Raw genomic sequence first — 19,218 nt, 5'->3', positions numbered from 1 at the left:
TGTTATAGAGCATAGTGATTTAGTCCCAGTGAACCCAAATAGAAGTGAGACAGGACAGAAAGGTGTGTGTGTGTAGAATTTGGGTATGGAGACATCTAACCAAGTTGGAGAGTTCTGGGCTTCCTCTGGGCTTCTTCATGGGTGAGTTCTGAAGTGAAACTTCTTATTCCTAACACCCAAAACAACTTTGCAACCCTGCAGGCAGCATCCTGCTAAGAAATAATACTGCTTCCTTTAGCACGATGGTCTGTTGTGTGGCAATACCACACAATGATTCATTCCTGTATGATGAAGTATACTGTTATGTTTCCTTATTTTAGAATCCTCATTTAATTATAGTGTCTAACCTCTTTAGATTATGGTTGCCCAATTTATCATCTATGTAATCTATGTTTACAGGGCACTAATTAAAGGTACAACCAGGCATAAATATAACAAATGGCAAAGCAGGCAGATTGATAATCTTATAACTTACTTTTCCATTTATTAATGCTTTCTAAAAGTATATGTCAAGTCAGATAATTAGAAAATTCTAGCATCTCTAATTTGTTTATTTCTGGTTAGGAATGTTACAATAACAAAAAAACAATCTCAGCAGCAACAGCACAGACTTTATTTGCTAAGTGTCCTCAGCACTGAGCCATGACCTGGACCCAGGGGCAGGGTGAAGATAGAATGAAATGCCTACGCTAGGTCTGTGCATTGTGAAAAAGACCCTTGATTTGTACCTGGGCTCAAAACCTGGGCAGAAGAAAAAGAAAACTTTTTCATTCTCGACATGAATAGGATTTGAAATCATGTTCACGGGCAACAAATAACAATGCCAAGTGGCTTTCATATTTACCTAAAGGATTATAAACATGTTATACACTTCGTAGAGAACAATGAAAATGTTGTTTTTAACTAAATTGAGAGTTGTTGGAAGCTCTTAGCCACAAAAAAGAAAAGAAAAATTTTTGTGCTGAATCCAAACAGAATCTTTAAAAAGAATACCCGGGTTGTTGTAAATCTCCTTCTTTGAATAAATATTTTAAACCAGTAATCTGCCTTAGAAGACAGAATGACCTGGGTTAAAATCGAGTTCATTTGGGGACAGGCTCATCATATCTGAACTGTGATGTTATTACCAGGAATATAGCAAAAAATGTATTTCTTGTTCATGGAGCTGTTGTGAGGTTAAAGAGTAAGCATGTAAAATATTTAATATAATGTGGCTGCATCATGTGTGTGCTTGATGCATTATAGCTGTTCATGGGAAGAAACACCCAATGTTAGAAACTCTCTTTAAGAAAAAAATACAGGCCCTGGCCGGTTGGCTCAGCGGTAGAGCGTTGGCCTAGCGTGCGGAGGACCCGGGTTCGATTCCCAGCCAGGGCACATAGGAGAAGCACCCATTTGCTTCTTCACCCCTCTGCAGCGCCTTCCTCTCTGTCTCTCTCTTCCCCTCCCGCAGCCAAGGCTCCATTGGAGCAAAGATGGCCCGGGCGCTGGGGATGGCTCTGTGGCCTCTGCCCCAGGCACTAGAGTGGCTCTGGTCGCAATATGGCGACGCCCAGGATGGTCGCAACATGGCGACGCCCAGGATGGGCAGAGCATCGCCCCCTGGTGGGCAGAGCGTCTCCCCATGGTGTGCGTGCCGGGTGGATCCCGGTCGGGCGCATGCGGGAGTCTGTCTGACTGTCTCTCCCTGTTTCCAGCTTCAGAAAAGAAAATGAAAAAAAAGAAAAAAATACAAACTTATGAATAAAAAATAAGGTGCAAAAGTAACTAGATGTGAAAAATCCAAATTTACCAATTTTAAAAAGTTCTAAGTATAAAAATTCAAAATCCAGAAAAGTAACAATATCTTCATTAATTAATTTCCTGACACATTGTGGTCATGTTTTTAGCCAACATTTCTCTCTACATTTTATTACCTCTACATATTATGTTAAAAAATATTTCATAAAAAATATAGAAGAGTAATTGCCTTTTCTTCTAGCACAGTTTGTTAAAGGTTATTTCTTGTTATTGATATTTCTGAAAAGTTTATTGCACCATCATGATTTATTATTGGTAATGTCATGTGCATTTTTAAATTTGGGAAAATTTCTATTGTGTTCCAATGAATTGAAATTTGTTTTTGAAATAGTTTTCCAAAGAGTAGTTTCTGGCTCTGTATGTTTCAGGTTGTATTTCTTTTCCACTGTCAGTGCTAAATACCACAGAACATGTGCATCTCACCGTACAGCTCCTGACCTGGCAACTGAAAGCCAGCATATGCACTGTTGGAAGTGTCCTCAGAACCCATTCTCATATTAGCATATTTAGCAATAATTGAACCACACGAGGAAGTGTCGGCAAACCCTATAAATATATCCTACTAAACCTAAACCTAAATTAACTGTCCCCCTGACTCAACATTCTATTAATCAACTGTCAAAAAACATTCAGGGTCACTCTACCACCCAGTATTAGGCAAGACAGAGATTCTGGGCGTCAACAGGGAACTTTAGAGAAATCCAAATTATAAATATAAGTAATTTAATTATTCTTTGACTAATTCAGAGTTTGCTTAAAGTGTGGACCAAGAAGCATTATGTTTGTCTCTGTATGTTGTCTCCATGAAAAATCAGATGTCATAGTCTAATTAAAGAAAAAATATTTTCAAACAATTAAGTTATAAGCATGTAATAAAATTTTAGTACTTATATCGCAAAACAAGAAAAAAATTCTCTGAAATACCAGTACAAAGATTTCTGTCTTGGTAGAGACATTTATAAGAAAAGAGATTGGTTAGTAATTATTTTTAGACTTAAAAAAAACATCAGTTCAGGACTTTAGACATGATGGGCCACCAGTGGGAGGATCAGAAACTGACCTCCCAGAAGTTCTCAGTCTCATTTAAATCTCTTAGAATTTTGCTTAAACATTTTCCTCTTTGCAGAAATATATTGTAAATTATCTAACTCAAAAAGGTCTATCCCAAATCATATTTGGAATACTTTTTCCTTTGTCATGGAAAAGAGGTCTGGGTTTGAATTTCAGCCAAGTGAGTTCCTCAGGGAACTCAACCCCCAAGAGCTTCAATTTGTTACCTACTGAATGAGATCAATAATCTTTATTTCTCCTGGGTCATTGTAGAAATGATATTAGTTAATTTAAAAATATCTAGCACAAAGTCTAGAATATTATAAGTGCTCAATGAATGCTAATTAATCTTCTTAATCTTTGCAAATATGATGCAACTTATTTTCATTTTTCCTTATAAGAATGGACAAACATTGTGCTCTCAAAAATGTTTTCCATTTAATTATTTTGAGGCAGCTCTACAGCCTTAAATATAAAAGAAGGAAAAGGAGAATATAAATTATTTGCTAGATAAGGGCAAACAATGGAAATTACCATGTAGAACCTGATCATGATCATGACTGAATTTTTATAAAAGTGAATCAACTGAAATATAAATAATTGATAACAGCTCTATTTTTCCTGCAGTAAAATGTACAATATCTTAATGCAGTGAAAATCAAGGAGTTTGTCTACAAAAGTTCTACTATAATATTTTAACAACCAGCAGAATGTTGAAAAGACTGGTTATTATAATTGATTTTACTCTTAAAATGAATTAAGTATAAACTACTTAAAAATTGTACCTTATTTCATTAATATAACACCTCTATGAAGACAATTTTGCTCTGGTTGTTGGTAACCTGTATATGTGGAGACTGACCCTGGCTTAGCCATCCGTCCAAGGTCACACAATTAGAGAAGAGCACAGGCAGCTTTGAAACCCAGAACAGTGCTATTCTAAGCCATGCCATTTCCCCACACCATATGGCCTTTCCTGGATTTTTGTTTTGAGGATCATTGTAAGTTGATCAAGATAAATTTTATTGTGTTTATTATAAAAGTGAAGTTAGTCATTGCATTCATCGTGGCTGGCATTCACCAGTGGTGGCAAGTGTCCATTTCCAAAGGGATGCCTCTAAGGTGAAAAGGCAGATACTTAACGACGTACAGACCTTGGTTTGGAGCATTTACGTAGCGGCCATAGTTTTTCCAGGGGTTAACGGGACATGTTCCCAGTCCTGATGAAGTTTTCCTGGGAAGACAGGCCAGCCGATGAGGGAAAGGAAGCCTTTAAAGGACTTAGTTATGAATTTGTTTTTTTATCATAAATTAATAACCAGTATGGCCATAACTTTGAATATCAACAATATAACTATCCTAAATACATTGCTCAATAATAATAACTTGGATGGAATTACCAATGTTTTAATAGTACCTTATAATTAATGGTAGGATTGTAGGTGACTTTTATTTTCTTTACAATTTTAATTCATTCAGCATATATTTATTGAAAGCCAAGTATATTGGAGGTACTCCTAGGTACCTGCATTTCTGAAGTTAACAAGACAAGGTGCTCTTCAGGTGGTTTTTGGCTGGTGGTACATTTGTGATCAGAAAATGCTCCACTAAATTAAGAAAAGAATGTCTATGAACTAGTTGAATGATAAGCTGTGAAAAAGGCCTGAGAAAAATTAATCCTGAACTTAAAATATATTGCATTATATTTTATAAAAAAAAAAGACATGGCAATGCTATCAATTTTTTATGTGGTGGACTCTGCCAATGTTTTAGCAATTCAGCTGAAAGGATCCACTTACATTTGAACAAATGCTGCTGAAATGACTACTTAATATACACAGGCCAGTAGTATATAGAGTGGCCATGTTATCAGACTAATGGGGCCCATTTGCCTGCATGCATCAAAGCCCGGTAAGACACCAACAGAAGTTTATAGCAAAGTAATGGTTTATTTTCAGGAAGTGGCCCATGGGTGAGCTAATACCTGGCACCCCAGTGTCTTCAAGGGGATGGGTTATATAGGGGAAAAATCATTAGTTATTATGACTAAGGGAGTTAGGGTGGCCATATCATGTTCTTAAAAAGTAGAACATGCCCTGGCCGGTTGGCTCAGCGGTAGAGCGTCGGCCTGGCGTGCGGGGGACCCGGGTTCAATTCCCGGCCAGGGCACATAGGAGAAGCGCCCATTTGCTTCTCCACCACCCACCCCCCCTCCTTCCTCTCTGTCTCTCTCTTCCCCTCCCGCAGCCAAGGCTCCATTGGAGCAAAGATGGCCCGGGCGCTGGGGATGGCTCCTTGGCCTCTGCCCCAGGCGCTAGAGTGGCTCTGGTCGCGGCAGAGCGACGCCCCGGAGGGGCAGAGCATCGCCCCCTGGTGGGTAGAGCGTCGCCCCTGGTGGGCGTGCCGGGTGGATCCTGGTCGGGCGCATGTGGGAGTCTGTCTGACTGTCTCTCCCCATTTCCAGCTTCAGAAAAATACAAAAAAAAAAAAAAAAGTAGAACGTATTTAATATTGTTGGAGAGAAAGGAGGAGGAGGAGGAAATTGGAAGTCAAGTTAGAGAGAGATCCTATATCCTCAAAGAGGAAATTTAACATGACACGAAGGACTTGATTTCATAAGGAGTTCTAGGTGTGACTGTGTCAAGTAGAGCTTAGGTAACTCAAATATTTGAGTAGTTTAGCTCAAATATTCAAAATCTGTCACCTCACAAATATTTATAGGCTCCTTAGATTAGCTTACTCTATATTCATGTGCAGGACTCTATTAATATCATATCGTTAACAGTGTTAACCAAAAAAAAAAAAAAAAACCAACGGTCACAGATATTTAAAATGTTCCAGTTTCATAGCCTTAGTGATAGTTGCAGAACCTGTTTAGCGAGATTTCTATTTTTTGCCTCATGTATGGAGATGTTGAGATACCGTGTGGGGAAAGCACAGGATGGTTGAGGATGTTGAAAATTAATCTGGGAGATAGAGATGAGCCTTTAGTCATACCTGGGTGTTATCCAAATTGGCAGTCTCATAGTTGTTGCTCTGATAACTTGTTTCAGCTGGGTCTTGTTTGGGAAGACTCGAAATCTTTATCTCTTCTAATGAAAACAGTACTTGATGTCTTTCCCCTGCATCCCCTGCGCCCTGCTGAAGTATGGTGACGTCGTTCACAAACTCTTAAATTAATGATTATTTTTCCAATTAAAATTGAATTTCATCAATATATAAAACAGATTTTTTTTAAAAAAGGGAATTCTCTGGTGAAGGCCCCTTCACATGTCTCCAGTAAAATTCCTTAGAGCATGATTTGTAAAGCTCCAGAATAATGGAAAGGACCCCTGACCAAGAGTTAGAGTCTTGATCACTGTATTTCACTCAATCAATTCAGTGTAACAGACATTTACTGAGCATTTTCAGTGTGACAAGCACTAAAAATGTTAAGCAAAAGATAAAAATAAGCACTTTAAGAAAAAAGAAGGTATGGGAACAAGTGTAATAACGTGTTGCAAATGCTTTGGCAGATTTCGGGACAAGGTTCGTGATTCATGTCAACCACTCTGCGCCTTGTTTTCTGTAAATTGAAAACTAATGACTTGGGACAAACTACATATAGAACCTAACCTCTTCTATTTGCATGACTGTCTGATTCTGTTACTCTGGACCATTAACTAGATTACAAAGGAAAGCCGCTAGAAATGGACATGAGGAAATGCACATGCAAGAACTGGATGCAGCATGTGCACCTTTGAAATTGTTTATGTGGAGAAACTTTTGTCATTACAGTCAGAAAGGGAGGAATTAAACAAATACAGCCTGACCAGGCAGTGGCTCAGTGGATAGAGCATTGGACTGGGACATGGAGGACCCAGGTTCAAAATCCCAAGGTCACCTGCTTGAGCACAGGCTCATCTGGTTTGAGCAAGGCTCACCAGCTTGAGCTAGGGGTTACTTGGTCTGCTGTAGCTCCTTGGTCAAGGCACATATGAGAAAGCAATCAACGAACAACTAAGATGCCACAAGAATTAATGCTTCTCATCTCTCTCCCTTCCTTGTCTGTCTGTCCCTATCTGTCCCTCTCTCTGTTTTTCTCTATCTCTGTCACACAAAAAAATACAATATACAGTCACTGAGGAACACAATTATGCAATATCATTTTCAGCCTTCCCACAATACGCCTTCCACTCCATGACTCATGCGAAACCTGGCTTTCCCCTGATAACAAATGCCCTTCTCCACTGGACGCCACTCATCCTCCAGCTCCACTCTCAACCCAGTTTTATGGGTCTCAGGGGAAGAGCTGATAAACCTTCCACATAGAATCATAAGAGAACATAGGCAGTGGATACTTCTCCAACAATGCATACTTTGTAGAAGTGTTCCATAATCCACTTTCCACTGAAAATTAGTATTAACACTTCGGTATATATTCTTTTGGGCATTATGCATCTGTAACCATAACATATCTAATCTATGTATATATTATATATAAGGTCTACTAGAAAGTTCTGTCCGTTTCTATCACAAGTTTCGACACGTAAGCACATGTTTATTTGGCGCATGTGTGCCTCTCTATTTTTATCACTTAATGTATACTTACTGACATAGCAAATTAACTAAAAGTTGATTCACGTTAGTCTTATGTGTGAAGCCATAGTGTACCCATGGCTACTGATAAAGTTCATTTATGCCACTGTAATTTTTATGAATTTCAACAAGGAAGAAATGCTACAGAAGCATGTCTGTCGCATCCACCACATTCCCCAGACTTAGCACCCTCCGACTATCACTTGTTTTTGTCCTTACAAAATTTTTTGAAGGGCAAAAAATTCAAAAATAAAGAAGATATCAAACAAACACTGGTTCAATTTTTCGCATCAAAAGATAAAACATTTTTCAAAAATGGATATACAAATTGCCCTCACGCTGGCAAGAAATCATTAATAATAATGGCAATTATATTATTTAATAAAGTTTATTGACTGTAAGAAAAATTTGTATTTTATTTTATTCCAAAAACAAACAGAACTTTCCGGTAGACCTTATATATTATAGACATATAATACATATATTCTATTAATATCTGCATCTATTAACACTTCATTATTTGTAAGTGAAAAAACTGGCTGTCACTTTATACATTTTAAAGCATTTTTGTTTTAATATTAAATGTAATACACTTCCTTTTCTCTTTACCATCCCACAGTCTCTGTCACCAGGCTCATTCTGAGCCGTTGTTCTTTGCTCTGTCATCTTGTAGTTCTCTCCTTTGAACTCCGTGCTCTTTAATTGACTGCTTTCTCTGTATTTTATATCTCTATATCTGGATGCCACTTTCTTTGAGATTTTCACAGTTGGCTCTCAAATTCCTATTCCCACCTATTAGCATGTCAAAACTTAACTCTAGACAGTAATATCTAGGATGGCACTATATTGTTATAGAAAGAGTATGAATTTCTGAGTTAAAATAGTTTAGATTCCAATCAGTAATGTGACTTTAGCAAGTTAACTTAACCTCTAAAAGTACCAAATTTCTAATCTTAAAAAATGAGAGCAATAACAACAGCGGTTTTATGGAACATTCCATATACTTGGTTCATGCCAGTGGTGGGAACAAATCATTTAACAACTGGTTCTCTGCCTTAATGACTGTTTTAAGTGTAAAAAATTATATACTGAAAGGTGGTTTATTATTTCATGCATTTAATACTTTTTAATACTTAAATAAGAACAATAAAAGAGGTACAAAAAACTAGATAATGTTATAAGAAAGAATTTTAAAATATGAATGAAAAAATATTGAATAATACCTGACAAAAAACAATAAAATGGTTATTTAAGATATTTCCATATTGCTTCTTGATTGGCATTCTCACTTGCAATTTTTTTCACTTCTGGATGGGATGAACATTCCTATAGGCGCTTAGAATATGCGGTTGTGCAGATGAACATTAATAAAGAGTAAGGAATGTAAATCTGTGATTTCTACATTAGGAGCTGCCCAGGCACCCACCTTAGGGAGAACCCTGATTACAAGTGCTATTTTAACAACCAGTTCGCTGAACTCAACAAAAAATTAGTTATCAGTTCTACCAAACTGGTGCAAACCTGCTGAATCCCACCACTGGCTCATGTAGTTGCCATTCACATTTTTTGTTAACTATTGAGAATGACTCTGATAGAAATGAGAAAGGAATGTATCTAAAATGTTAAAATGCTTCAAAAATAATTGCAAATCAGAACAAAAACAGCCATTATTTTTGAAAGCTTGACCTTAACCAATTCTAGTAGTGGTATTACCTTCTGCCTCAACGCCATGACTGATCTCCGTTGTGCCTCTTGCATGAGCACAACTGCTTTTCTGCTAGGAAGTGGTGATCCATGCTGACTGCACTTGGGAAGTCTTTGGGAGCTTTAAAAATATACTGATGCTGGGTTTTGTCCTGAGATTTTTATTTAATTGCTCTGACATTGGGATATTTTTAAAGCTCTAAGATGTTAAACTATATAAATCCGCTTGCTTTACTTCTCCTTCTCTTCCACACTCTTTATATTCTCACCCTTGCTGAAACCTGTCTGGGTCTCTATCATTAATGCTCCTGTATTCTTTCAATCTGCTACATGCACTGAGTCAGGGTCCCAGAGCACACTATGCATATCAACTTTTTACCACTAGTTGTAATAAAATGACTAATGTTTGCTTGCCATTTGCATGCTTTATAGATACTTTAAACAAAATGTTTTGACTCATGGAGTCCTTGACAGGTTCACTTTCTTCTTGAAATATCCATCCATACCCATTAATCAATCCTCAACTCGCTGCCCGTTCAGTTCAATGCCTTATCTCATCCTCTTCTATCAAAAATGGAAGTAAGTTCATAATACTCTTCTGGGGAAACAAAATGACTGAATTGAAACCTTAATTAAAACTTTTAGCCCTCCATCTTATACATAGAATCTACAACTTATTTTTTAGAATTCATTCTTCTTATGAGCCAGCAGTACCAATCTTTCTGATGACGTAAGATATGTAGTGTTTTATTTCATTATGTATTATTGGAATTTGAGTATATTTAGATGGACCAAGAACTTTCTAGTTTAGAGTAGGCTCCAACATTTCTCACTGTATTTATAATCGACCACACAGATATCCTTACCAAAGAGGTTTAAGACCAATGAAACACTTTAAATTCAGTGTTACTTTCAGGTCAATTTTGTAAGCTTTCAAGGCAAAAAGGCCAAGCTGTTAATCATTACCTTGGGTGCATAGTCAACAGTGAGTTAAACTGGCACTGTTGAATAATTGTTGGACATCAAAACCAAAAGGCTGTTTAAGGGCAAATAGCATAGTCTTGGCAGTAAGCAGACGTAAGAATGTATGTTCATCCTGAAATTACACAGGAATTTTGTTAAGGCAAATATGAGTTATAGTGCCAATATAATTGTTAAATGAAATAAAAGTAGTCAAAAGGAAGACCAAGAGGAAGAGTTTCTAGATAGGATCATGTATGACTAACCTGGTCTGGCGTTTTGGGAAAGCGATCTATGTATTAGGTACCATCTGCTTTGAACCTGACATGAGAATTCTAGTGATGGTCTTGGGTTGTTTAGAGATTTTTCAGTTTAATATCTCCAAAAGGCTGAGATGACCATTCAGCAGTGGGTGTCCATTTTCAGTGAGAAACATGAATCTCATGAATCTGTAAGTCACTACCCTCAAGTTCAGTGCACAAAGGTTAGTTAGTAATGTCTGACATGGCCCTTTCCATCAGGGCTGAAGGGCATCTTTATGGAGATGACAATTCCAATAGACATAATCTTCCTGTTGGAGATTATGATGTACTGTAGATAGATCTCCGTCTTCCAGAAGATGGTTGTGCTACGTGCTATAAGTTACTTTTAAGGGCCCCTACAAGCTCTTTACAGTAAATTAGGAGTTCTCCTTTCAGCGCAGGTTCATACATTCCTTGATCCAATCTCATGGGGCTGCTTGCGACACTTTTAAAAGGAGACAGTCTGTTTGTTGAAAAGAGTAGTTCGTAAGGTTGAGAAATACCAAGAGAAGAGCCATAGGCCAAGACACTAACAGTTTTGCCAATTGCGTTTTCTTTACCAGGTTAGTCTGGTCTAAGAGACTGGAAAACTAGGGATAACATGCACAATGAAAATGTTTCAAAATCATCCAGACCTTACAAATAGATTATAGAATGAGTTCTATGGTATGAGTTCCCCAGTCACTATGGAGCTCTGAGGGGATTCCCCAAGTAGGAGAGCTTTTCTAGGAGTTATTTTACTCATTACTATGGCTCTGTGGCTCTGTGGATGGGAATGCTTTCTACCAAACGACAAAGCATACAAGTCATTATTAACACATTTATATCCTTGAGAAAGGGCAGACTGAGTAAAGTTCACTTGCTAATCTTCAAAGGGACCTAAACACAGGGAAAATATCTGATATGAATGGATTTTCCAGGGTTTACTTTACCAGATTTGGCTTTGTTTGTTTGTTTACTTGGGAAACTATCTTGCAAATAGCTTTAAACAATACTATTTTCCTATAAAACCATTTTTCCAGTGTCCTAATGAGTTAAAACATGTACCTATTGTAACATATGATATTGTATACAAACAGGGAGGAACGGTTGGTCATTTGGACCTACCTATAAGTTTCTTTTAAGACCAAATTTATAGTCTTCTTCTAACCATTTCTTTTTCATTTTGTTGAACAGCTAAATGCTATGTTTCCAACAGTGTTACCTCTTACATCCCCAATTGCTGCAGCTGGTGGCATAGACATCTTTGTTCATGGCTGTGATTGTGTTAATGCTACTACTTGAGCAGTATTGTCAGCCAAGAACTTACCTCTGCTTTTCTTTATGTTTACTATTGAATTTCCAGGGAATTTTATGATTGCTAAAGATTTAGGTAATTAGATAATCTTTATGAGGTTTAAAAGATAAGAGCTGGGTTTTTTATCTTTTGTGTGGAAGAAATTAAGAAGTTCTGTCTGTTTCCAGAGCATACCAGTATCATGGACAACACCAGAGTTGTTCCTGTGTCAGTATACTTGTTAGCCATGATACCTTTGGCCAAATTGGAAGCTCTAATCAATACATAGCAACCTGCTTGTTGAGCAGAAGTTGCCTGAAACTTGGTAGCCTTGCTGTTTTCCTCTCTCTCCCTTACCTTATCCCTCTGTGAGTACTGGAGAAGGAGCATCTGGCCTTTATTGTCATTCCTGGGGAAGGCTTTATTTATGTATTGTAGATAATTTTGAATAAGCATGTACAAGTCAAAAGGCATAGTAAATATTTCACTCACTAATATTGACCTTCTCTCACAGTTTCACTTTGAGGGGCCAGGTTAACAAAAGTCTCTGCTTATTTAATCCAACGAGGAAAAATAGATTCTCTTCTAGACATGCACATGGATAGCAGTGTCCGGAGACACGGAGAAGAGGGGAGAGAAAACAAAATTCTAATTGTATGACTTTATTATAAATTTAATATTAATAATTTAGTAATATGATGAAAATGCATCAGCCCAGAGAAGAAAAGCAATGATGAAAGAACATAATATGGTTGAGTAAATATATAACTATAATATTATTATTGATAGCCACAGTCTTCCTGGAGTTTTGGAAAAGAAGAAGAAGTACACTGACCTATACTTGGGACCTTATTGAATGGGAAGAAGAGGAGGTAAGATGTTAGGAAAACAGATGATGAGGAAACATAGCAAATGATGTGGAAAATTGTTCATTGCCCTTAACATCTAAATCAGAAGCAGCTAAACACTATTAGATTTTTCCCTTGATGTTTTTTACTAACAAGATTTCTTATTTAAAGAAAATAAAAGAGATCAATGATGAGATAATGTCTTCTTTTCTCAAAGACTTTCTATACTATTTCCTTAAACTACATCAGTGGAAATTGTGTTAATTAAAAACATAGGCCCTGGTTAGTGGCTCAGTGGACAGAGCATTGGCCCAGTATATAGATGTCCTCAGTTTTATTCCAGGTCAGGCCTCACAGGAGAAGTGACTATCTGCTTTTATCCCCCTTTCCTCTCTCCTTTCTCTCCCTCTTTTCCTCCCTCATCTAGTGCCTCCATTGGTTCAGGCATAGCCCCAGACCCTATGAAGCACATTGGCCTTAGGCACTAAAAATAGCTCAGTACTAGAGCATTGGCCCCAGATGGGGTTGCCAGATGGATCTTGGTTGGGGCACATGCAGGAGTCTGCTTCAATATCTCTCCTCCTCTAACCTAAATATATATATATATATATTTTGCATCTTATTTTTAAAAAGTAATTTTTTTGCCAAGACTTGATACAAAGTAAGTCAAAATGCAGGAATTTTGTATGTAGTCTTAGATAAATTTTTAAAAAATAATTTATTTTGATATTTAAGTAATTTTAATTTTCTGTCATAGGAAACACTTCGTCCCCAGTTTGAAGCAAAATACTACAAAATGGAGAGAGTGAACCCCATCAGTGGGAAACCTGAGCCACATCAGCCCTCTTCAGACAAAGTCAGTCGTCTTCTTGTTTCTATCTCAGGAATATTCTTCATGGTAACGTATGACCATTACTGACAGAAGGTTGTGGGATTTCAGGGTTAGAAAAAAGTTCTAGCCTGACCTGTGGTGGTGCAGTGGATAAAGCATCGACCTGGAAATGCTGAGGTCGCCGGTTCAAAACCCTGGGCTTGCCTGGTCAAGGCACATATGGGAGTTGATGCTTCCAGCTCCTCCCTCCTTCTCCCTCTCTCTGTCTCTCCTCTCTGTCTCTCCCTCTCCTCTCTAAAATGAATTTTAAAAAAAAGCACCTCTTACCTAAGAGTGTGCCTTAAAAAAAAAAGAAAAATGTTCTAGTATACCAACTCATTTTGTGACACTGATGATGCAAGAAACCACATCCTGTTTAATACTTTTGCAATACATACTATTAAAGAATAAAGATCAAAGCAGGTCATAGAGTAATTACAAAGGAAATTTGTGTATATCCTTAGGTAAAACAGTCTATAAGAGAAAAAAGATATAAGGTAAGATAAAAACTAAATGCATAACCCTGATAAATTAGTTATTTTGTTTGAAAACCAAATATTTTATTTAAAAGTGGAAATTTGAGAAAAATTTTATTTTAGTGTGATAATGTTACCACACAACAACTTAAGTCTTATACTATTTATTTTGACTCTACTATAAATTAGTTCATAAAAGGAAAAAAAATAAATATATGCGAAGTTTCTTGAAAAAATAAATTTCTTTAGCTCCTAGGGACAGTGTATTGGACCTGTGGTTTTGCTTTTGTTTGGTTAGTGTTGCAAAATCTGATTGTCTCTTCTGGTCTCTCATATTGTAGATTTCCTTGGTGATCACTGCAGTGTTTGCTGTTGTGGTTTATCGCCTGGTTGTCATGGAACAGTTTGCATCCTTCAAGTGGAATTTCATCAAACAGCACTGGCAGTTCGCCACATCTGCTGCTGCTGTCTGTATCAATTTCGTAATCATCATGGCACTGAATCTTGTAAGTGTTTACAATGCTTCAATAAGAATCAAAGGGAAGAAGGTCTATGTTTCCTTTGTACTAGGTTGTTTTCATAGGAAGCCAAAATAAGACTAAGCCACACCTCTGGCAAAGACAATTCAGTTTAACAGAAAATATATTATCCATGTGACTCAGATGATAGATTTATTTATTTATTTATTTATTTATTTATTTAATATTTTGAAATTTGTTTTCTTTTATTGAACTTATTGGAGTGACATTGATTTATAAAATTACACAGGTTTCAGGTGCACAGTTACACAACATATCATCTATACATTGTACTGTGTGCCCACCACCCCAAATCAAGTCTCCTTCCATCACCATTTACCCCCCATACCTTACTCCACTTCCCTCTATCACCCTCCCCCCAGCAATCACCACGTTGTCTATGTTCGTAAGTTCTTTCTCCTTTTTTTTTTTTTTGTTCCACCTCCCTACCTCAGTGGCTAGCAGCATTCAAACACACACACACACACACACACACACACACACACACACTCTCTCTCTCTCTCTCTCTCTCTCTCTCTATTCCTCTGTTCCCAGTTCTGCTATCCCCCTCCCTTCTGCTCCTCTGAACACTGCCCAAGCTTCCATCAGTCTGCCTGGTCAGTTTCTCAGCCTGGTGTCCTGCTAAGAGGCAGTGGACCTTGGAAACCAGTAAAGTGGAGATTTGCTACTTGACCTGTGTGATCCTGGCCGCCCCATATAACATCTTGGAACTTTAGTTTCTTGATCTTTCAATGGAGAATACTAAGACAAATACATACATAGTAAAGTGAAAGATTAAATGAGATCTGCTTCTGTTGCATAGGTATCAATAAATGTTAACTTTCTTCCTAATTACTACTCTTCAATATTTTAACATTATTTTATTTTTCCTTTTTAGTATGTACTCCTCTGTCTTTGCTATCAAAATACCAACATTTTATTTTCCAATTTTTCTCATCTTTAAAAAGTAAAGTTTATTTCCCTCAGTCCATCATATAGAAATGCTGATGATATTTTCTTCAGTCTTTTTTAATTCTTCAGACCAAATCTGCATTTACACAAGTTTTCACTTTTTTTCCTTTAAATGTTACCTATTACTCATTCATAAATTATCCATGGAAAGATAAGTGCATGCAAGTTGTGGTATCATGTTTTCATCAAATACATACCTAAAATATAAGAAAATTTGAAGTTTTCATTAGTTCATATAGAAATCATACTCACTGTGGTAATTGTTAGAGTCCCTACTTTTCCTTTTAATGTCTGAATTATAGTTTCTCCTTTTTGAAGTCCACAATTTTATCTTTCTAACTTTGAATTATAGAATAGATATTATTGACATAAAAACATTAAAACTATTAAGAAAAGTCACTTGACTCAACCCAAAGGCCACTCACTTCCCTTCCTACCATACACTAATTGTACCCATTGAAGGTAATCAATGTTAATGGTTTCGTGTCCATTTATTCCCCCTGCCCATCGTTTACTATTTACTGCCTTCAAAAGAGTACCCTGTGTGCTTGTGCTTGACAGTTTGTTCCAAAAACCTGGTGATCTTCAAAAACATCTTGAGTGAATTAATGAACCGGCCTACTATTTTTGAAGAAGGAAATATTTTACAGACAAGGAAATTGACAAAGCCAAATGTGGTTAATTAACTTGTGCATGGGAAGGCAAGCATGACGACTTTGGGAACAGAACTTCCAGATCCAGGGTTCAAGCCTTGGTTCTGACTCAGTTTCTTTACAGTTAAACTGAAGAACTTGTCCTGATCAGATCTTCACTTAAAAAAAATGCTGCTCTTATCCTCAGACATTTTCCGTATTAAAGGCACATACATTGCAAAAATTTAAATTTGGCTGAGGTTTGCTTCTTAAAATATTTTCTTAAATTCTGACTCTGCTCCACCTCAAATCTATAGTTTCAGTTACCCCTACCCTAGAATCCCAATTGACCCTCATATATTATATATAGGCCTCCTTGGCATAAGGTTCACATACAGCTTGTTCTTGCTAAGTTTGTATGTATGATGAGGATTGATACATTCTTTCTTCCATAGTAAGGCATTTTACAGATAACAAAGACTGAAATGAATGGCGTATGTCTCTACTTGTAGAAATAAGACCTACATAGGGAGATGAAGATAGTATTATTTTTGTCATGAAAATAAATCTTTTGAGATCCTCAAAATTCCACTAACTCTACTTAAAGATAAGAGCCTGTGTAACTGCCTAATGCTATGACAACCATTCATAATTGCTGGGAGAAGGCAGGACTGACTTACTTTTTCTAACTGGTTATTTCTACTTGTTGGGCATTTTGATACAAATATTAAAAGATTATTGGAAGTGGAATAGATCATGAATACTTTGTCTTTGCTCTTGCAACTAACTCAGAAGAATGTAAAATGGATTTAGCATGAAGAAAGTCAACTACAAAATCCAGGTCAACAAATGTGAAAGAAAAGTTATATTTCTTAAATTTAATCAATGTAAAACAATAATGCCTCCTGAATTCATGCATTCCCTCCCTTCTCAGCATGTTAAGACATTTCACAAGTGATTAAACGGCCCTCTGATTCAACTGAACACACAGAATTAGTTTAAGAGCTTAAATATGTTTAACTTAAAATTACTAATATCAAAATGCCAGACTCTTTTAAAAAAAATTATACTACCAAAAATATTCACCAGAAAATCAAATGCTACTTTTTATTTTCAAACCACCACTAAATACAGAGCTTTTGGTTTCTTAATACCTCTACTTTGTGATCCCTGTGTTTCCATATTCCACGAGTGAGGAACATGGCTTCAGTAATATGCTACTAATCTGATATGCTTTTCAGCTTTAACTCAGGAAATTATGACATGTAGGCATGGCATAATAGTTTAAATCAATCAAGCAATTTTTTTTTTAGATAAGGAACTTTCAGCGTTTAATGTACACAGCCAAAAACCTTAAACCACTCTTCATGCATTTTTGTCTCCTTCATCATATCAGTGACTGTTATAAATTTTGCTTCTGTGGCACCTCTTTCATCCATGCGCTGCTCACCGTTCTCAAAACAACCTCCTTAGTCCATCGGCGTGTCATCGTTAGTTTAGACCAGCGGTTCTCAACCAGTGGGTCGTGACCCCAGCAGGGTCGCCTAAAGCCATCAGAAAATACATAATGCATATCAGGTATTTACATTCCGAATCATAACTGTAGCAACATTACAGTTATGAAGTAGCCACAAAAATGTTTGGGGTCTGGCCCTGTCTGGTTGGCTCAGCGGTAGAGCGTCGGCCTGGCGTGTGGGGGACCCGGGTTCGATTCCCGGCCAGGGCACATAGGAGAAGCGCCCATTTGCTTCTCCACCCCCCCTTCCTCTCTGTCTCTCTCTTCCCCTCCCTCAGCCAAGGCTCCATTGGAGCAAATATGGCCCGCTGAGGATGGCTCCTTGGCCTCTGCCCCAAGCACTGGAGTGGCTCTGGTCACGGCAGAGCGACGCCCCGGAGGGGCAGAGCATCGCCCCCTGGTGGGCAGAGCATTGCCCCTGGTGGGCGTGCCGGGTGGATCCCGGTCGGGTGCATGCGGGAGTCTGTCTGACTGTCTCTCCCCATTTCCAGCTTCAGAAAAATACAAAAAAAAAATGTTTGGGGTCACTGCAACATGAGGAACTGTATTGTGGGGTCACGGCATTAGAAAGGTTGAGAACCACTGGCTTAGACTGATGTAGCAGCCTTGCAACTGGTTAGTCATCCTGCCTCTATTTTTCTCCTCTTTATTTCTCCCTTGCACACTCCTTTTGGAAGGTTCTTCCTAAATTGCCAATGTGATCATTTTATTGTATGCTTGAAACTGCTCCCTGGTTTCCCGTCTTCTCTGCTACAAATTCTAAGTTCATTTTCGTGGCCCATGAGGCCCTCCATTGTTTAAAGTCAGCCTTCCTTTATCTCCTGGTCTGAAGCAGGGTCTCTCCCTCCCTTCCGCCCGCTGCACTCCGGCCACAGAACCACTCCCCTGCGTCCCTGGCATTCTGCTATTTTGCAATCCTGCCTCTTAGTTCTATCTGCTTTTTATTTTTATTCCTTTGGTCTCCTTGAAAACTATCTTTTTATTTTTGAAAATTCTGTGTAAGGATCACTTCCTCCATAGTGTTTGTTTTCAATCCCATATGCAGAACTGAATAATCTCTTCTCTGTGTACATTCTTCTTCTCACGAGGAGTGTGGACACGCCTGTTCTCCCTTCATATCAGATTCTCTGGGTGGAGTGAACCGATCCCTCTCGTGACTCCTCTTCTGTTACAGAGCTGGAGGCATGCCTCTTCTTCATGAGCCTTAGCTTCCTCCTTTCTGTATCCCCAGGTCTTTGCCTACTGCCTAGGCATTTTAAATTTAAACTATATTCTTCATATAAATTTTAATTATTTTATTCTTTAAATAGACATCCTGAATATTGCATGTGTTCAAAATTATTTGTTATTGGAATTGTATTTTCAGTGTCTTTCAAGTTTCTGGCACTTGTTATTTTCATTCAAAATAATAACTAAAAATATATACATCTTTGGAAGCTTTCAAACAGGTGCATCATGGTATCCCTAAATACATATTTAAATTAGAAAAAAAAAAACAGGCTAAGATAATCCAAATTTGATTACAAGTTCATCTTCAAGATCATGAAAGTAACTTAATGGTTGTTTTCTGTTCTTCCTATGCTTCAAACCACTTGAATCACCTGCAAAACTACAGATCCCAAGCTCTATTCTGGATCTCCTTTGTGGAACTAGTCAGCCTATATTTTTTTTAAAAAGTGACTCTGATCTAGTCAGTTCCCTAAAATAGCATTAGA

At 37.6% G+C, this 19,218-nt stretch overlaps 1 protein-coding gene across 1 annotated transcript in view; it reads left to right on the top strand.

Moving 5' to 3' along the window:
* The window catches only part of ANO3 (anoctamin 3), a 242,626-nt gene that overhangs the window by 194,461 nt on the left and 28,947 nt on the right, over window positions 1-19,218 (top strand). Inside the window, exons 15-17 of the mRNA XM_066364170.1 lie at window positions 12,460-12,542; window positions 13,276-13,416; window positions 14,207-14,371. Coding sequence (XP_066220267.1) covers window positions 12,460-12,542; window positions 13,276-13,416; window positions 14,207-14,371 — 389 coding nt within the window. The remainder of the gene's footprint in view (window positions 1-12,459; window positions 12,543-13,275; window positions 13,417-14,206; window positions 14,372-19,218) is intronic.

This window comes from Saccopteryx leptura, chromosome 1, assembly GCF_036850995.1.
Source record: "Saccopteryx leptura isolate mSacLep1 chromosome 1, mSacLep1_pri_phased_curated, whole genome shotgun sequence".
In the NCBI taxonomy this organism is placed as follows: domain Eukaryota; kingdom Metazoa; phylum Chordata; class Mammalia; order Chiroptera; family Emballonuridae; genus Saccopteryx; species Saccopteryx leptura.
Note: the sequence above shows the minus strand (reverse complement) of the source record. Positions and strands in the feature narration are given on the sequence as shown.